Source organism: Triticum dicoccoides, chromosome 5A, assembly GCF_002162155.2.
Source record: "Triticum dicoccoides isolate Atlit2015 ecotype Zavitan chromosome 5A, WEW_v2.0, whole genome shotgun sequence".
NCBI lineage: Eukaryota > Viridiplantae > Streptophyta > Magnoliopsida > Poales > Poaceae > Triticum > Triticum dicoccoides.
The window spans coordinates 623,920,886-623,941,093 of record NC_041388.1 but is presented as its reverse complement, the minus strand read 5'-3'; the positions used below and the strand labels follow the sequence as shown (position 1 = coordinate 623,941,093).

Below are 20,208 nucleotides of genomic sequence, written 5' to 3'. Positions count from 1 at the left end.
TTCAATTGATTTTTTTTCTCATTTTAAACAGAGATTCGACATCTTTGATTGTTATTCTTCGTCTTCAACTAGAATCTGACATCTCCATAGCACTTATCTAACCTCGACAACCACCAAATACTTGCTAGAGGGATGATGGTATCCATAAGGGGCTCCCTTGAGCCATGATGATGTTACATGCACAAGTGGCCTCACTTTTATAAGCAACAACATAACTGAGGCCCGATGAGAAGTACAAAACATTCGAGGAAGTATATGTGGTGGTGACGATCAAATGACAACATGGTAGTCAAGCATATATCTAGTGATACTCCACAGAGCGACTAAGTAGCCGCCAACCTATTCTTCATGCAACCTTTTTTTATCGCAGGTGGTTATAATGTCAAGAGCGGTCTTCTTTTCCGATCATGAAAGGTGTGTCCTAACATTTGTAGGTCCTTCGACAATGGTTTTTCCCATTACTAGTTGGCGGTGGGGGTTGGGGGGGAGTTCTATAGTAGCAGCAACAAATGCCGGGTCGTACCGATGGGCTACTAAAGTTTCAAGTTGAGCAATTCATATAAAAAGGGAAAACTACTTGGCAAAACAGAAGGTTTATGATTTTGAACCAAAAAATTCCCAATGAAAAATGCAAACAAGCAGGCAAATCCCTCCTTGTACGAATCAGAACTGATGACTAACCATAGAGGAGGCAAATGACCAAAAAATTGTTGAATATTTTCTGTAGTGAGAGATAGTGATATTTGGATGGATGATTTAAAATTCCAAAATTAATCCAATTAAAATTCACTCAAAAGCATTTTGGTACCCACTAAAATTATGGATATTTGAATATTTTACGTACACATTGTTTTCGTACCCACTAAAATTATGGAAACCTTCAAAAAAATTAGAAATGATGGAATTGTTTTATCAGATTTTTGTTGTTCAATTTTTTCTCATTTTCTAAATCTTTGTTCTTAAAATTTGAACAACGTCCTGTAGTTATATGAAATGAGAGAAGTGCATATTTCAACCCCGAACTCTTGCCCTGGTCTAATTTACAACCCCAAACTCCAATGCCGTCTAAATTACAACCCCCAACTCTCAAAACCGGCTAGGATTCAACCCTTTCCTCTCTGTTGACCGGTTTTGACCAGTCAACAGGTCCAGTCAGCATGCCATGTCAGCAAAAAAAATTAAATATGTAAAATCGAAAAAAATCCAGGAAAAGAAATTAGAAAAAAAATCAAATTTCCAGGAAAAAATCAGGGGAAAATAAAAAAACGAATTTCTGAAAAACAAAATTATCAATATTTCCATGAAAAACCAAAAAAATACTTAAAATAAAAAACTCCAGGGAAAAATTTCAAATTCCCAAGAAAAATATTTTAAAATATAAAATAAAAAAGTTAAAATTTCTAGAAAAAGTAATTTCCAAAAAAATTATTATTTTTTCCCTGAAAATTACAAGGAAAAGTTCTCGAAAAAAATTCGCAGATTTTTTTCTCGGGAAATTTTATTTCGGAGTTTTTCTCAATCTTACAGATTTTTAATTGTATTTCCTTGAAATTTTGAATTTTTTTCTGATGTGGCATGCTGATTGGATCCGTTGACTGGTCAAAACTGGTCGTCCCTGGTCAAAACCAGTCAACAAGGAGGGGAGGGTTGAATCCTGAACGGTTTTGAGAGTTGAGGGTTGTAATTTAGATGGTATTAAAGTTCGGGTTGTAAATTAGACTAGGGCAAGAGTTCGAGGTTGAAAAATGCACTTCTCTCATATGAAATCAATAAAACACCAGTGGGTGGATTTTAGAGGTGATTTTTGTTGACTTGGTTGGAACATGAAGTGAAGTAGGGGATAATCTTTTACTGGTTCCAAATGAGGGCAGAAAGTGTGTGTGTGGAGGGGTGGGGGAGGGGGGCTGATTTTGTGTGTAGTCGGTCTAAGTACAAGTACATGGTCTAAGTACAAGTACATAGAGGAGTATACAAAACTCCAACCACTATAGTCAATATAGGGCGATGACATGACCTCCAACTCGACGTGGCCAACCTCCTAGACATGCTTCTCCACCTTGGCCTGGACCATGCGACGGCAAAAATTTGTGTTTTGACCCTTTTCTGAAACCTATTCGAGATCTGACCCTAGTTTCAAAAAAAATCGAGATCTGACCCTTTTGCTACCGCCAAGGTCCATGGCGGTAGGGTGTAAGGGCATCTCCAGCCGCGCCCCCAACAGGCCCCCAGGCCACTTTTTCGGCGCCGAAGCCGGAAAAACGGCCCAGTCGCGCCCCCAGGACGCCGAAAATCGCCGGTTCGGACCTTTTTTCCGCCCGGTGGTCACAGGCCGAACCCGGCGCGCTGGGGAGCCGTTGGGGGCTCCGGTGCTAGGGAAAAGCACGCCTGGCCCACACCGCCAGGGGAAAAGTCAAGGTTTTCTTCCCCCGACTCGCCTCGCACCCCCCGCGCCCTCAGCCACCACTAGTTGTATCCCGGCGACGGCCGCCGCCCGACTCCGGTAGATAGCCATTCCCCGCCGGAAAATAGCAGCACTTCGTCGCGGCAGCCCCTCCCACAACAGCTGGGCGTTTCCGGTCGCAGTTTCCGGCCGCGGAGGCGTGGTTTGACGGCGGGTTCACGGCCACCGAGCGCAAGGTGTTCGGCGATTTGCCCGTCTCGGCGATGGACTCGGATGAGGAGGAAGAGCTCGCCGCGCTGCTGGAGGAGGAAGCTGCGGCCGACGTCCAGGAAGAAGAGCATCTGATGGTGCTCGCCGCCCTCGCCCAGCTGCTGGCGAGCAGTGAAAAGCCGCGGCGAGGTGGCTCGGCGCCGGGGCGGGTGAAAGCAAAGAACCAGTATCGTCTGCAAGGCTACTGCATGCTCTACTCCGACTACTTCGCCGATGCTCCACTTCATGGCGAGAGAACATTTCGGCGCCGTTATCAGATGAGCCGAAAGCTCTTCCTCAGGATTGTGAATTCCATCCGGGAGTTCGACAACTACTTCAAGTGCAAGATGGATTGCACTGGCGCTCTTGGATTCACCTCCATCCAGAAGTGCACGACAGTGATGAGGATGCTTGCATATGGAGCTCCAAGTGATTCACTCGACGACTATGGGCGCATGGCCAAGTCCACCAGCATAGAGTGTTTCTACAAGTTCTGTCGAGCAGTGATGGCAGTGTTTGGGCCACAATACTTGAGAACACCCAATGCGGAAGACACTGCTCGGATCCTAGCCCAGAATGCAGCAAGAGGATTTCCTAGGATGCTTGGAAGCATCGACTGCATGCATTGGAAATGAAAGAACTGCCCATTTGGTTGGCAGGGGATGTACAAAGGCGCCAAAGGCGGTTGCAGTGTGGTGCTTGAGGCGGTAGCCACACAGGACCTCTGGATTTGGCACTCCTTCTTTGGTATGCCAGGAACTCACAATGACATCAACGTGCTGCAGTGCTCTCCTGTTTTTGCCAAGCTCGTTGAGGGCCATTCTCCTCCGGTGAACTTCGAGATCAATGGGCACCAATACAACAAGGGGTACTATCTAGCTGACGGCATCTATCCGAGATGGTCGACATTTGTGAAGACGATCTCAAACCCTGTGTCAGGAGGCAAGAACGCCTGGTTTGCGAAAGTTCAGGAGGCTTGCCGGAAGGATGTCGAGCGGGCATTTGGTGTGCTCCAATCTCGATTTGCTGTTGTTCGGTACCCCGCTCAGACCTGGTCGAAAGATCAAATGTGGGAGATCATGACTTGCCATGTCATCTTGCACAACATGATCATCGAGAGCGAGCAAGAAGACCCAGTGTTTGACACTGAACCATACTACAGGCAGGGTCCTCTAGCCGAAGTTGATCACCAGCTACCGGCAACTTGGACTGCCTATCTCAGTATGCGTCAGGAGATCCGAGACCCACAGGTGCATCATCAACTGCAGAAAGATCTGATTGAGCACCTATGGAGGCTCAAGGGGGACGCCTCGTGATGAAATACGAGTTTTTATTTGTTGAACAATATAATTTGTATTGAACTATTTGTTGTTGTAGTATTTTGTTGAAGTATTTGATTTTTCTGTGATGAAATATGTGATAAGAAATAATTGTGTTGATAATTGAACGCCGAGACACGGCGAAACCACGCCGAATATAGGCCTATTCTCGCCCATATGGGCCGTTTATTCGCCGAAATTGGGCTGCAAAGTGGGCCAATTTCGACGCCTGGGGGCGAGCTGGGGGCGACGACTGTGCGCAAAACCACCCCCAGCGCCGAGTGCATCGCCGGCTCGCCCCTAGGGGGCGATTTTTATACGTCCAGGGGGGGCCAACGGCTGGATATGCCCTAACAGCCTACCGCCAGGGACCTTGGCGGTAGAAAATATCCCTACCGCCAAACATACTGGCGGTAGCCTGTACAACCCTACCACCAAGGTGCTTGGCGGTGGGCACGAGCACGCACTGTGTTCAACACTTGGAGAATTTTGCGGTAGGGCATGCAACCCTACCGCCAGGGACCTTGGCGGTAGGTTGTTAGACCCTACCGTCATGGACCTTGACGGTAGTAAAAGGGTCAGATCTCAAAATTTTATCAGACTAGGATTAAATCTTGAATAGATATCAAAAAGGGTCAAAACACGAAATTTAGCCATCATGCGTCAACCTTCGTGGCGTTGGGCTGGCACTGTACTTCCATGCCTATCAGAAGAGGATGTGCTCTAGTAATGGGAGGTGGTGTGTGGCTCCATTCCAGCTGGCAGCAAACCGGTCAATGGCTAGAGCGGGAGTGGAATGTTCAGGCCGCCAAGGGATAAGGCGTGGAGGTGCTCACCCTTTACTTTGGTTGGCTTGTTTAGAAGTGTGTGGCTATGTCTAGTCGACTTGCTGCTATAAAGTGTAAAAAAAACTGAAAAGAAAAATTACATGGATCTCATTGTAAGAGCTCATGAATATAGCATCGACTGAGACATAATAAAGTCTCAGTCGACTAAGATTTATTAGGACTGTCTTTACAATATATGATGAGTCCCTAAAAAGTATACTCTTACGGAGCAGAAAGTTGGGTTTTTGTAGACAATTTCTTAAAACCGAGAAGTAGGTTCCTAGAGATGCTCTAATGAGCATCCAATTTTTTTTGTCATGTCAAGGATTTTCCATGTTTACTAGTAGCAAGATAAATATCATAACTTCTGTAAGTGTAGGGTAACTAGATAGTTCCATGCCATCATCAAGTTCTGAAACAAAATTAAGCTTAAATTCTACATAAGCGGTCTCATAAATCACCTTAAGTTGCTAGACAATGCCATCATTTTTTCTACAGTTGTATTGATGAATAACCTCGATTCTATCGAAGTGAGATCCTCTATATTTTGATAGAAGTGATTTGTGCTCTCGGTCGAGTTCAAAAAACTTTTTCCTCGCGCCATATTGGTTGCATTTGTCTAGCGAGTAAACATCAGATCCATTGGTTGCATGTCAGAATAACAAAGCAAGTTACTGGAACACTTCCTAACAGGAAGGAAAATACAAGAGATAGCCAACAAAAACCACGCCGTGACACTCAATACCTTTGTTAGCTTCATGTAACACGGCATGGACCAGCACCGGCCTGGTCCAACTTTCTGTCTGAACACAAACTATTTTAGCAGCCACATATCAAATACTAGTAGTTTTCTGAAGTAGTGCACGACAACTGCTAGAATTCAGAGAAAGAAATCATTTCGTTGCAAGAGTAGGAAGTAGCTCAACAACAAACCCAACTAAATCCACCTTCCCCAACAATAACCAATCCTATAAGAACACACCAATTCGAATGCGAAAAGCACAAACAGCATCTAGCTCCAAAGCCTCCAGCCCAAGAAAAAGCATCTGTCTTCCACTAGCAATCCAAGGAGAGGATTCATCCAATGGCGGGGAGAACCATGTCAAGCAGCAGCAGTATCCTCCTGGCAGCGGCTGTGGCGGCCCTGCTGGTGGCGTCGGCGTCGGCGCAGTCCGGGTGCACGGCCGCGCTCGTCGGCCTCTACCCGTGCTTGAACTACATCAGCGGCAACGACACGGCGCCCACCAAGTCCTGCTGCTCGCAGCTGAGCTCCGTGGTGCAGTCCCAGCCGCAGTGCCTCTGCAGCGCGCTCGGCGGCGACTCCTCGTCGCTCGGCGGCATGACCATCAACAAGACGCGCGCGCTCGAGCTCCCCAAGGCGTGCAACGTGCAGACCCCGCCGGCGAGCAAGTGCAACGGCGGTGGCAGTGCTCCTGGCGCCGCCACGCCAACCACGCCCGAGGTGCAGGCACCGGCAGGGTCTGGATCCAAGACGACCCCGTCGGCGTACCTGCAGGAGAACGGCGGCTCGTCAGTCCAGGGCCCGGCTGGGCTGGTGTTCGCCCTCGCGGCTGCTGCGGTCTACGCCGTGTCATCTCTGTGAGCGTCTGGGGCGCTAGTTGGATGGTCGTTGAGAAATGTATTTCTTTCTCGGTATTATTTGGTTTAGCATTGGGCATTGGTGATTGGTGAGGACCGAGAGGATTATATTGTAGGGTGTTCTGTTCCACATATGTAATATTATTATTGGTTGTTTTCTTTGAGTCTCAGTATATGACCAACAACGGTAAACATTGATTTTTTTTCTTTCAAGAAAAATTAAGAGTGATGACAAAACCTATAGGATTATATATGTGGTAGAATGCCTCTAATGATATTGTGATTGCAGCGTTTTCCTATATTTTAGCATACACACTATCTACTAAATTAAACAAGACGGGGAACATTGTCCCCTTGTTTAATTCTAACACAGAAGTTGTCTGAAATATTCAGAAATAAGTTTTAGATCAATGGGAAGCGACATTTCCATATTATGTCAGTCACTTCAACTTCGGCCCATCGCAAACCACTTTCTTTTTGTCTTCTCTCAAGGAATAAAGCATGCCTGAAGACACTGACGCGCTGAAACCAAAAGGTACCTAAGCTGTATCGATGAATTGTGCCGCTGCCACTGAGCCCGAAAAGACAGACTAGCGTTTTCAACCGAAGCTCTGGTATGAGGAGGGGACCCACAACAACACCCCTCATGAGTCACCGTCGCTCGGGTCCTCATCGGTGCCACACGAAGTACCAAGGTCGCATACCCAACCCGATGCAAGGACCGTCGCCACCAGCTCGAGGCCTCCAGATCTAGACCATGGAGTCGTCATCGTTGAAGCCACGACAACATGAGGATCACTGCTGCCCTCACCAAAAAGCCAACCATCCCAGCACCGAAGTCACCCCCACGCAGCGGCGGCGCCAGGTCTCAGGCAGGCAAGGCCTTGGCCTTGGGAATGCTGAAGTTTTTCTTTGTTGACTGTAGCATACTCCTTGTGTTTTTATTTATTTTGCATATTAGCTTTGTCTCAGGTCAAACTTTCTAAATTTTGGCCAAGTTTACACAAAAACAATTAACCCACAATAATAAGTCAATATCATTAGAATCATCATTCAATATATTTTCATACAATATTATATATATATATATATATATATATATATATATATATATTGTGAAATCTTAGAATTAATTGTTTTTATAAATTTGATCAAACTTTAGAAAAATTGACTTAGGTCAAACTAATGCAGAGTAAATAAAAATGGAGAGAGTACCGTTGTAGGCTTATACCGTTGACACTTAATAGTTAATACCGTTGTTGGCTTCATCCAATACGGCAACGCGGACGACAGTGGTTCAAGTTCAACTATGAACACAAACTATAAACTATTGTAGCAGCCGCATGTGCAATATTTTTTTGTGAAGCATCAGCATACGACAGCTGCAGCAATTCAGAGAGAAATCATTTCGTACCACGAGTAGGAAGTAGGGACATGCAGTTCACCAACACACCCAACTAATTCCACCTTCCCCAACAAAACAGCTCCTATAAAATCACACAAATTTGAGCGCCAAAAGCACGAACACACAAGCCTGATCAGCGCAAGCAAGAAGCGTCGAGCCCAAGAAAAAGCCTCTTGCATCCACTAGCAATCCAAGGGGAAGAAGAATCCATCAATGGCGGCGAGAGCCATGTCTGGTAGTGGCATCCTCTTGGCCGCGGCGGTGGCAGCGGCGCTGCTGGTGGCGCCGGCATCGGCGCAGTCCGGGTGCACGGCAGCGCTCGTCGGCCTTTACCCGTGCTTGAACTACATCAGCGGCAACGACACGGCGCCCACCAAGTCCTGCTGCTCGCAGCTTGGCTCGGTGGTGCAGTCCCAGCCGCAGTGCCTCTGCAGCGCGCTCGGCGGCGACTCATCGTCGCTCGGCGGAATGACCATCAACAAGACGCGCGCGCTCGAGCTCCCCAAGGCGTGCAACGTGCAGACCCCGCCCGCGAGCAAGTGCAACGGCGGTGGCACTGCTCCTGGCGCCGCCACGCCGACCACGCCCGAGGTGCAGACACCGGCAGGCTCTGGATCCAAGACGACCCCGTCGGCGTACCTGGAGGAGAACGGCGGCTCGTCGCTCCAGGGCACGGTGGGCCTGGTGTTCGCGCTCGCGGCTGCTGCGTTCTACGCCGTGTCGGCCGTGTAGTGACTGCATAGTGAGCATCTCGGTCGCTGGACTGAAGCGCTAGCTGGCTGGCGACCTAGAAATTCGTTTCCTGTGTGGCATGATTTCTTTTTCATTTTGGTTTAGCATTAAGCATTGGGGAGGAGGATTGGTCAGTGTTGTGTTCCACATATGTACTACTTTGGGTTTCCTCTTGCTGCAGTTGAAATAAAGTCGGTTTTGTTTTGTTCCCATTGATGGTTCAATTTGATCGAGATGTGCTTCACCTATCACATCATCACAGGTCGGGGTACAAACAAATAGTAGATTCTTACTTATCGATGTATGCCTTTGCAAAGATAGTTCAGTTCCTCGACGAAAGTACATATCTGGAAACAGAGCAGAAAACAGAGTAGTGATATTCAGAAAACAGAGTAGTGATACTCATAAAACAGAGAAGAAAACAGAGTAGTGATACTCAGAAAACAGAGCACCAAGTAGCGGCAACAGAATTAGTCATAAATGCTTGCACTGTCAGATGTACAACCTGGATGAAATGTTTAAGTATTTGTGGCAGGCAATTCCCACAATGGATTGAAGTTCAGAAAAACTTGATTGAGTCCTTGGATGATGTAACTTTGTCTTTGCAACGACGAGCAACAGAATTTTCTGTATGTTCCTAGTTCTCTAACTGGTGGTCCTACTAGTATAACTAGCATAGTGACCTGCTCGATGTGCAGGCTAAACTTCTACAAAGTTCAATGATAAGAACATGTTATTTGTTTTATCTGAAGAAAAAGTAAAACAAATGTGATGACACTACAAATATAAGACTTTTGCGAACATACTTTTGTATTAGGTATGTTTGATTTGAATTTTTGTTGATATATAAATAAAGGTGTTGTCCATTTATCATTTACCTGCTAACTACGCATGTTGTACTAACTATTTTTTTATGATCAGTTTGCGTTGGGCAAATTGTATTTGTGTCATTTTCTTGCATTGTATCATGTTAATTTGTTAACGTTGCTCCTGATTGACATAATTTTTTATTTTAGTGATTTTTTACTTTAAGTGTTTTCTAATTTGATATATAAAGTTAGAGTGTATTTAAATATTATATGTATCAATTAAAACCGCCATAGTAGTCCATAAATAAATTGTCATGGTAGGTATTTGTTTCAATGACGTGTAGTAAGCAAGTTCAAATGTTAGCTCATATTTTCATGTAAGGGAAGTTTGCTCTCACATTGTTCATGCTTCCTAGAAAGAAACATCGTCCACACTAATTTCCTAAAAAAGCGTTATTCACAAGCTATGTACAGAACGGCGTTGGATACATAGGCCCCACCAAGCTGATCCTTACATTTCCCGTTACTTTAGACGTCTCGTCTTCTCAATAGCTCCCAGCTATGGAATTAGCCGATCTAGCTTGGATCCACAATGTAAAGGCATCACACCGAAGACCCTCCGCTTTTCCTTTTTGATGGCTCTCACTTGCCCACGGTGTGGCCTTCTTTGGCGACATGTTTGGCTCCTCGCGTGCCTCGTCGATCTCCCTGGCTGCTCAACGATGACTAAGTGTCAGCACTGTCTGAGTAGCAGTTGTGTGAGGATGACTCAAGCTCATGAAAATCGACGGTGCTTTCGCCGTCGGCAATCATGGAGGTGATCAGCTTGCTTATATCATGCGCGAGTCTCAAGTCCCTGGGGGCATTGTCATCTCCAAGTTTCAACCCAGACACTTTACGTGGACAACACCTGAAATATTTATTTGTATTTTAACATATATTGTTGATCTATCTATAAATATTAGGTGTAGTTATGACTCATTGTAAATTATATACCTACTAAGTATCTTAATATGGCCAAATATTCTTTAGCATATTGAGCCATTCATATACTAATGTTGTAATATGGAAAATGCATGAACTTTTTAAGTGCAATGTAATGGTTAAATAAGTATCAATACATTCTGTTTCCTTAGTGAAGGTGCATGAATACATTTTGATTGAGAAGGAAATACAAACTTATATGAATATATCATAAAAGTCTTTTAGCTTAGCAAATAGTTGATGCATTTGTTTCAAGTGAAAAAAAAGCTAAAACAAAACATGTGCCTGTTTGTTTTATTGAAAAGAGTACAATGCAAGGACGGTCTTAAAAATTTAACCGAAGTGTCAACTGAGTCCCTATTATTTTCAATATGCACATTCAAATTCTAAGTTTTTTAAGTGATACATCCGAGGTCCTCATTCTTTTTTACCCCGTTGACTCACCTGCGTGGCGCTTTGACCGCATCCACGTTTGACAAGGGCCCAAGAAGTGTAACGACCAAACATGCATATTTGCAAAAAGCCCCCTAGCCCCAATTCCTTCCAAATCACAGTCTCGTTCCTCTCGCCACCACTCTATGCAATTCATAAGGCAAATGATAGCGGAGGTGTTGCTCTAGTGAGAAGCGGAAGTGATCGGCGAATGTGCTGCTCCAGAAGTGTCTGAGCCCATGTAGATCGTCATTCATCATCCGTTGTTTGCCGTCGCCATGGTGCGAACCATGATTGTGTTGGGGATCGTAGCCGAAATTTAAAATTTTCTACGCATCACCAAGATCAATCTATGGAGTCATCTAGCAACGAGGGAGAGAGGAGTGCATCTACATACCCTTGTAGATCGCGAGCGGAAGCGTTCAAGAGAACGGGGTTGATGGAGTCGTACTCGTCGTGATCCAAATCACTAATGATCCTAGCGCCGAATGGACGGCACCTCCGCGTTCAACACACGTACGGAGCGGAGATGTCTCCTCCTTCTTGATCCAGCAAAGGGGGAGGAGAAGTTGATGGAGATCCAGCAGCACGACGGCGTGGTGGTGAAAGCAGCGAGATTCCAGCAGGGCTTCGCCAAGCGCTACTGGAGGAGAAAGAGGTGTCACGGGAGGGAGAGGGAGGCGCCAGGGCTAAGAGTGCGGCTGCCCTCCCTCCCCTCCACTATATATAGGGGCTAGGGGGCGCATGCCCCCTTGGAGATCCCATCTAGAGGGGGGGCCCTTAGGGTTTCCAACCAGGGGGGCGCATGCCCCCTCGGGGGGCAACGGCCCCCTAGGGTTTCCAACCCTAGGTGCCTTGGTCCCTTGGGTGGGGTGCACCAGCCCACTAGGGGCTGGTTCGCACGCCACTTCAAACCATGGGGCCCTCCGGCATAGGTGTCCCCATCTGGTGGACCCCCGGGACCCTTCCGGTGGTCCCGGTACAATACCGGTGACCCCCGAAACTCTCCCGGTGGCCGAAACTGGACTTCCTATATATAAATCTTTACCTCCGGACCATTCCGGAACTCCTCGTGACGTCCGGGATCTCATACGGGACTCCGAACAACTTTCGGTTAACCGCATACTAATATCTCTACAACTCTGGCGTCACCGAACCTTAAGTGTGTAGACCCCATGGGTTCGGGAGACACGTAGACATGACCGAGACAACTCTCCGGTCAATAACCAACAGCGGGATCTGGATACCCATGTTGGCTCCCACATTCTCCACGATAATCTCATCGGATGAACCACGATGTCGAGGATTCAATCAATCCCGTATACAATTCCCTTTGTCTATCGATACGATACTTGCCCGAGATTCGATCGTCGGTATACTGATACCTTGTTCAATCTCGTTACGGCAAGTCTCTTTACTAGTTCCCGTAACACATCATCCCGTGAACAAATCCTTGATCACATTGAGCTCATTATGATGATGTCCTACCAAGTGGGCCCAGAGATACCTCTCTGTCATACGGAGTGACAAATCCTAGTCTCGATTCGTGCCAACCCAACAGATACTTTCAGGATACCCGTAGTGTACCTTTATAGCCACCTAGTTACGTTGTGACGTTTGGCACACCCAAAGTACCCTTATGGTACCCGGGAGTTGCACAATCTCATGGTCTAAGGAAATGATACTCGACATTAGAAAAGCTTTAGCAAACGGACTACACGATCTTGTGCTATGCTTAGGATTGGGTCTTGTCCATCACATCATTATCCTAATGATGTGATCCCATTATCAATGACATCCTATGTCCATGGTTAGGAAACCGTAACCATGTATTGATCAACGAGCTAGTCAACTAGAGGCTCACTAGGGACATGTTGTGGTCTATGTATTCACATATAACACAATTATAGCATGAACAATAGACAATTATCATGAACAAGGAAATATAATAATAACCATTTTATTATTGCCTCTAGGGCATATTTCCAATAGTCTCCCACTTGCACTAGAGTCAATAACCTAGTTACATTGTGATGAATCGAACACCCATAGAGTTCTGGTGTTGATCATGCTTTGCACGTGGAAGAGGTTTAGTCAACGGATCTGCGACATTCAGGTCCGTATGCACTTCACAAATCTCTATGTCTCCATATTGAACATTTTCACGAATGGAGTTGAAGCGACGCTTGATATGCGTGGTCTTCTTGTGAAACCTGGGCTCCTTGGCAGGGGTAATAGCTCCAGTGTTGCCACAGAAGAGAGTCATTGGGCACGACGCATTGGGAATAAATCCTAGGTCGGTAATGAACTCCTTCATCCAGATTGCTTCATGTGCTGCCTCCAAGGCTGCCATGTACTCCGCTTCACATGTAGATCCTGCCAAGACTCTTTGCTTGCAACTGCACCAGCTGACTGGCCCACCATTCAAAATATACACATATCCGGTTTGTGACTTGGAGTCATCCAGATCTGTGTCGAAGCTAGCATCAACGTAACCCTTTACGACGAGCTCTTCGTCACCTCCATAAATGAGAAACATATCCTTAGTCCTTTCCAGGTACTTCAGGATATTCTTGACCACTGTCCAGTGTTTCCTGATGGGATTACTTTGGTACCTTCCCACCAAACTTGCGGCAAGGTTTACATCAGGTCTACTACACAGCATGGCATACATAATAGACCCTATGCCCGAGGCATAGGGGATGACACTCATCTTTTCTCTATCTTCTGCTGTGGTCGGGCATTGAGCCGTGCTCAATCTCACACCTTGCAATACAGGCAAGAACCCCTTCTTGGACTGATCCATATTGAACTTCTTCAATATCTTGTCAAGGTACGTGCTTTGTGAAAGACCAATGAGGCATCTCGATCTATCTCTATAGATCTTGATGGCTAATATGTAAGCAGCTTCTCCAAGGTCCTTCATTGAAAAACACTTATTCAAGTAGGCCTTTATGCTTTCCAAGAGTTCTATATCATTTCCCATCAATAGTATGTCATCCACATATAATATGATAAATGCTACAGAGCTCCCACTCACTTTGTTGTAAACACATGCTTCTCCATAAATCTGCGTAAACCCAAACGCTTTGATCATCTCATAAAAACGAATGTTCCAACTCCGAGATGCTTGCACCAGCCCATAGATCGAGCGTTGGAGCTTGCATACCTTGTCAGCATTCTTAGGATCGACAAAACCTTCCGGCTGCATCATATACAATTCTTCCTTAAGGAAACCATTAAGGAATGCCGTTTTGACGTCCATTTGCCATATCTCATAATCATGGAATGCGACAATTGCTAACATGATTCGGACAGACTTCAGCTTCGCTATGGGTGAGAAGGTCTCATCGTAGTTGTCGGTGTCAAAACCGGCAGATCTCGGGTAGGGGGTCCCGAACTATGCGTCTAAGGCGGATGGTAACAGGAGGCAGGGGACACGATGTTTTACCCAGGTTCGGGCCCTCTTGATGGAGGTAAAACCCTTCGTCCTGCTTGATTATTCTTGATAATATGAGTAGTACAAGAGTTGATCTACCACGAGATCGGAGAGGCTAAACCCTAGAAGCTAGCCTATGGTATGATTGTATGTTGTCCTACGGACTAAAACCCTCTGGTTTATATAGACACCGGAGGGGGCTAGGGTTACACAAGGTCGGTTACAAAGGAGGAGATATACATATCCGTATTGCCTAGCTTGCCTTCCACGCCAAGTAGAGTCCCATCCGGACACGGGACGAAGTCTTCAATCTTGTATCTTCATAGTCCAACAGTCCGGCCAAAAGATATAGTCCGGCTGTCCGGAGACCCCCTAATCCAGGACTCCCTCAGTAGCCCCTGAACCAGGCTTCAATGACGATGAGTCCGGCGCGCAGTGTTGTTTTCGGCATTGCAAGGAGGGTTCCTCCTCCGAATACACCATAGAAGAGTTTGAATACAAGGATAGTGTCCGACCCTGCAAAATAAGTTCCACATAGCACCGTAGAGAGAATAATACTTCCACATATCTAATCTGCTGACACGTTTTGGCAGCATGACATCATGCCATGGCCCGGTAATTATTCGAATTGTTTTTCTTTAACCAGCCCCACACATAACGCGAGGCGGTTTCTTGACACGTCTTGTCAAAGCAAAGATCGTGCTCCCCTTATTACGGGATTCTCATCAATACGGACGTGGGTAACCCAACCGTGCCTAGGACTCCTAGATTTTAGGCAAGTCCCAAACGGCCACGAGGAGGACGCTTGATATTCACCCTCTTTATAAAGGGACAAGGCTGTTACTTTTTTCCCTCCCGTGCTCAATCGAATCCCTCCCCCGCCTCGAGTTCTAACACCCAAAGCCAAGGTCAGGTGCTTCGGACCTTCAATCATGTCCGGATCCAGCCTTCATGGCCGGTGGATGTCTTCCTCCATCACGGAGGAGGACATCAAGAAGTTGAGGGAGGCCAGACATCTGACCACCAAAATTTCGCATAGGCTGCCCACCCGAGGGCAGGTCGTCCCTACTCCCGAACCCAACGAGAGCATTGTGTTCGTCTCCCACTTCCTCCGAGGACTAGGCCTCGCTCTGGATCCCTTTGTTAGGGGTCTTATGTTCTACTACGGGCTGGATTTTCACGATCTGGCCCCGGATTCCCTTCTTCACATCTCGACATTTATTGTCGTATGTGAGGCCTTCCTCCGCATTACCCCTCACTTCGGCCTGTGGCTCAAGACCTTTGATGTGAAGCCGAAGATGATCGAGGGGCAGCACGCAGCGTGCGGAGGTGCTTCAATAAGCAAAATTGCTGATGCTCCATGGCCTGAGGGTTACTTCCCAGAGGTGTCCGGATTGTGGCAGTGGGAGTGGTTCTACATCACAGCTCCCCGAAGTGCCAAGTGGGTAGCTGCCCCCACCTTTCGCTCGGGCCCTTCACCACAACTGATGTCATGGATCAGCAGGGGACTGAGCTGGGGTCTAGCCAAGGACGTGCCAATACTGCAGAGCCGTATCCAAGATCTCTTCGAGGGAGATTTCAGTCTGGTTATGGTAATGCAAGTCATGCTGGTTCGTCGAGTCCAAACTTGCAAACGTCGGCCCCTCCGCATGTGGGAATTTAACCCGGAAGGACTGCGCCCTATTCAGAATTTCCTCGGCCTGACGCACGAGGAGATGTACAAATCGTTCTTCAGACCCCAAATAGAGTGTCCGTACACTACCGAGGACGTAGGCCTGAGCAGCAACCACACCGCTGCCCAAGTAAGTAATCCCATGGCCGAACACACCGTCCTTTTATTTACCATGACATCATTCTAAAGAATCGCTCTTTGACCAGGACTGGATAACAAAGGCGAAGATGATCCGGTGTTCGGCCCCCCTTCCTGAAGGCTTGGACAATCCGGTGCTGGAAAAGATGCTCGAGCCAGCACCTTGTCCGGTGCCCTCAAAGGAAGATGAAGGTGGGAATAAAGAGGGCGAAAGTGGGCCTTCATCGCTACCTATTCCAACCGAGGGAATGAGCGCCTCCGCGAGGGAGGATAACCGAGGGGAAGAATCTGACATTCTCTCTCCTCGGGGAAGGAAGATGACTACCTCCGAAGATCCGGAAATCAAGGTTTCCAAACGGGAGAAGAAATCTCCGCCAGAGGGTCCTGCCTCGGAGGGTGTTCTTGCCGTACAATGTCCGCACGGGGATCAGCCCTCTAACGAGCTGTAAGTAATCAAAAGGTATTTAATAGTGAAGATATCCTACCTTACTTCTGAGGAAAATAACCGAAGTATTTATCTTGCAGTTCGGATCTTAGCCCTTCTCAGCTGAGCTCGTCTTCGGGGGATCTTCTTACGGAGATGATGGAGAGCAAAACGCCTCCCCCTGCCACGCCGCCTTATGAAGCGGGCGACCCTGAGGTGTCGTCGCGGGGGGCTTCTCCTGATCCGGCAAGGCCAGAAGGTAATCCTATAGCCACCCGAAGTCCTCAGTATCCGGCTCTCGAAGAGAGCAATCAAAAGAGTCCGGCACCGTCTGGTGCGCGGTCGGATGTACGGAGGGATCTGCTGGAGAAGGCGGCTATCCCAGAAGAGCACCGCGCATTGATGGGTACGGTGATTGAAAGGATTTCGTCCACCGAAAGCGGGCTGCATGAAGCCTTTATGAGTCTACTGACGGGTTTTGAGGTACGTGAAATGATGTATATTTTTGAAAGTACCGCACATTTTTGGATGTGCCCTGTGTAGATAGTAGCCCCTGAGACTCTGGTTGTCGTCGAAAACGGCAGCAAACAGAGGATCATAGTCCCAGGTAACAACTAGACTGCCTTTATGTGCAGGTGATGGAGGCTCCGGTGGCTAGCCGGACTGATGGGTTTGCCGAACTAAAGCGGCAGCTGGATGCGGCAGATGCCGACATCGTGCTTGTCAACGAGCAGCTTGACGAGGCACAGGGTGAGTGGCCTCTCTGGTGATCGTCACACAATAAGAGCAGCATGATGGCAGTATCTTTAATATTTTGTGACTGCAGATGGAGAGGCCACCGTGGAGACCCTTCGGGCGGAGCTTGCCCGAGCCAAGGAGCAAGCAAGGAGTAGCAATGCGGCTGCTTTGCAAGCGGCCGAAGAGTTAAGGGCCAAACAGGCCGCACATTTTGAGAGCAAAAAGAAAATGGCCAAGATGGCTGTAAAGTTAAAAGATACCACCGACCGTTGCCAGCTTCTTGAAGAAGAAAACCGGGCGAAGGCGACGTACCTGGAAAAGGCCACAATGGCGACCAAAGACACACGCTCTGCGATGAGAGCGGAAAAGGAGGAGCTGCGTCAAGCCGGGGATATCGCGGCTGGGAAACCCTTTATTCTGCGGAGGAAGTTTAGAGATCCTCGGTATGCCCCTCTGGACCGGCTGTGGAGTTCGGCGGACGCATATCTGGACTTGGCGGCGAGTGCTATCGATGCGGCCGAATACTTCCGAGATCAAACAGATCGTGAAGTGGACAAGCTATTCTGGTCACAATTTAACGTTCCAGAGCATCCGCTTCCATTGACTGATCAGCTTGCCGAATGGGCTGAGCTGAATAGATTGTCTGGACTCGCCATGAGGTCTGTTGTGGATCATTTGTGGCCAGAAAGGCCAAAGCCAAACAACTATTTTAGTTTGGTGCAGCAGTTCCTTGGTGCGGTGCCGCGCATTAATGCGATGAAGAGGTCGGCATGCATAGAAGGCTCGCGGATGGCCCTTGCCCGTGTCAAAACATACTGGGCGGAGATGGATGCCACCACTGTTGTGGCGCAGGGTTCGGACATAGGCCGAGTGGCTGTCGAGCACTATTTTGATGAAGTTCTTGAAGGCGCTCGTTCGATAGAGGCCCAGTGCTCGAAGAATATTATGTTTGAGTGACATGTATTCCCATTGTAAAAACAATGTTTTATTAAGTTTATTAAGGTTGTATTTATACTTTTGCCCGAAAGTATTATGATGCCTCCTGTGCGGTGATGACCCACAAGTATAGGGGATCTATCGTAGTCCTTTCGATAAGTAAGAGTGTCGAACCCAACGAGGAGCAGAAGGAAATGATAAGCGGTTTTCAGCAAGGTATTCTCTGCAAGTACTGAAATAAGTGGTAACCGATAGTTTTGTAATAGGATAAATTGTAACAAGCAACAAGTAACAAAAGTAAATAAAGTGCAGCAAGGTGGCCCAATCCTTTTGTAGCAAAGGACAAGCCGGAACAAACTCTTATAATAGGAAAAGCGCTCCCGAGGACACATGGGAATATCGTCAAGCTAGTTTTCATCACGTTCATATGATTCGCGTTCGATACTTTGATAATTTGATATGTGGATGGGCCGGTGCTTGGGTGCTGTTCTTACTTGAACAAGCATCCCACTTATGATTAACCTCTATTGCAAGCATCCGCAACTACAACAAAAGTATTAATGTAAACCTAACCATAGCATGAAACATATGGATCCAAATCAACCCCTTACGAAGCAACACATAAACTATGGTTTAAGCTTCTGTCACTCTAGCAACCCATCATCTACTTATTATTTCCCAATGCCTTCCTCTAGGCCCAAATAATGGTGAAGTGTTATGTAGTCGACGTTCACATAACACCACTAGAGGCTAGACAACATACATCTTATCAAAATATCAAACGAATACCAAATTCACATGACTACTCATAGGAAGACTTCTCCCTTGTCCTCAGGAACGAACGTAATTACTCACAAAGCATATTCATGTTCATAATAAGAGGGGTAATAATATGCATATAGGATCTGAACATATGATCTTCCACCAATTAAACCAACTAGCATCAACTACAAGGAGTAATCAACACTACTAGCAACCTACTAGCACCAATCCCGGACTTTGAGACAAGAATTGGATGCAAGAGATGAACTAGGGTTTGGAGATGAGATGGTGCTGGTGAAGATGTTGATGGAGATTGCCCTCTCCCGATGAGAGGAGCGTTGGTGATGACGATGGTGATGATTTCCCCCTCCGGGAGGGAAGTTTCCCCGGCAGAACAGCTCTGCCGGAGCTCTATATTGGATCCGCCAAGGTTCCGCCTCGTGGCGGCGGAGTCTCATCCCAAAAAGTTCCTTCCTATTTTTTCTCATCGAAAGACCTCATATAGGAGAAGATGGGCATCGGAGAGCCACCAGGGGGCCCACGAGGTAGGGGGCGTGCCCTAGGGGGGCACCCCCACCCTCGTGAGCAGAGTGTGGGCCCCCTGGCCTTCATCTTTGGCATGTATTTTTCTTTATTTCTTCTAAGACATTCCGTGGACTTTCAGGACTTTTGGAGTTGCGCAGAATAGGTCTCTAATATTTGCTCCTTTTCCAGACCAGTATTCCAGCTGTCGACATTCTCCCTCCTTGTGTAAACCTTGTAAAATAAGAGAGAATAGCCATAAGTATTGTGACATAAAGTGAAATAACAGTCCATAATGCGATAAATATCGATATAAAAGCATGATGCAAAATGGACGTATCAACTCCCCCAAGCTTAGACCTTGCTTGTCCTCAAGCGAAAAGCCGATAATAATAAATATGTCCTCATGTTTAGAGGTAGAGGCGTCGATAAAAATAAAATACGGACATGAAGGCATCATGATTATTCTCATAACAGCAACATATATAGATTTTGTCATATGATTACTTATGTTCAAGTGATGATCGATTCACAATGCAAAAGTATAAATCATAAACCTTATTGGGCTCCGACAACTATAATCTGAGTCATTGAAGCAATTGCAATTTATCATAACATCGGAAAGTCTATGTCAGAGTGAAAAAGCAAGTCCACATACTCAACTATCATTTAGTCCTCCATAATTGCTAACACTCACATGATACTTGTGGTTATGGAGTTTTAATCGGACACAGAGAAAGATAGGGGCTTATAGTTTTGCTCCACAACCTTTTACCTCAAGGGTAATGTCAAAAATAATGGTTCATGCTCCCCTACATCC

The 20,208-nt window shown here is 46.8% G+C and overlaps 2 protein-coding genes across 2 annotated transcripts; both read left to right on the top strand.

Moving 5' to 3' along the window:
• The first annotated feature begins 5,780 nt into the window (after positions 1-5,780).
• On the top strand, positions 5,781-6,598 carry LOC119298150 (non-specific lipid-transfer protein 4.1-like). Its single transcript, XM_037575656.1, has one exon. It carries the CDS (start codon positions 5,881-5,883, stop codon positions 6,397-6,399), a length of 519 nt encoding a protein of 172 aa, XP_037431553.1. The 5' UTR covers positions 5,781-5,880; the 3' UTR covers positions 6,400-6,598.
• A 1,345-nt stretch (positions 6,599-7,943) lies between these two features.
• LOC119298148 (non-specific lipid transfer protein GPI-anchored 2-like) lies at positions 7,944-8,744 on the top strand. The gene has a single exon (XM_037575655.1). It carries the CDS (start codon positions 8,014-8,016, stop codon positions 8,530-8,532), a length of 519 nt encoding a protein of 172 aa, XP_037431552.1. The 5' UTR covers positions 7,944-8,013; the 3' UTR covers positions 8,533-8,744.
• Positions 8,745-20,208: the final 11,464 nt, after the last annotated feature.

Coding starts and splice junctions, on each gene's coding strand:
- LOC119298150 (XM_037575656.1), top strand. CDS start 5,881: ATGGCGGGGAGAACCATGTCAAGCAGCAGCAGTATCCTCCTGGCAGCG.
- LOC119298148 (XM_037575655.1), top strand. CDS start 8,014: ATGGCGGCGAGAGCCATGTCTGGTAGTGGCATCCTCTTGGCCGCGGCG.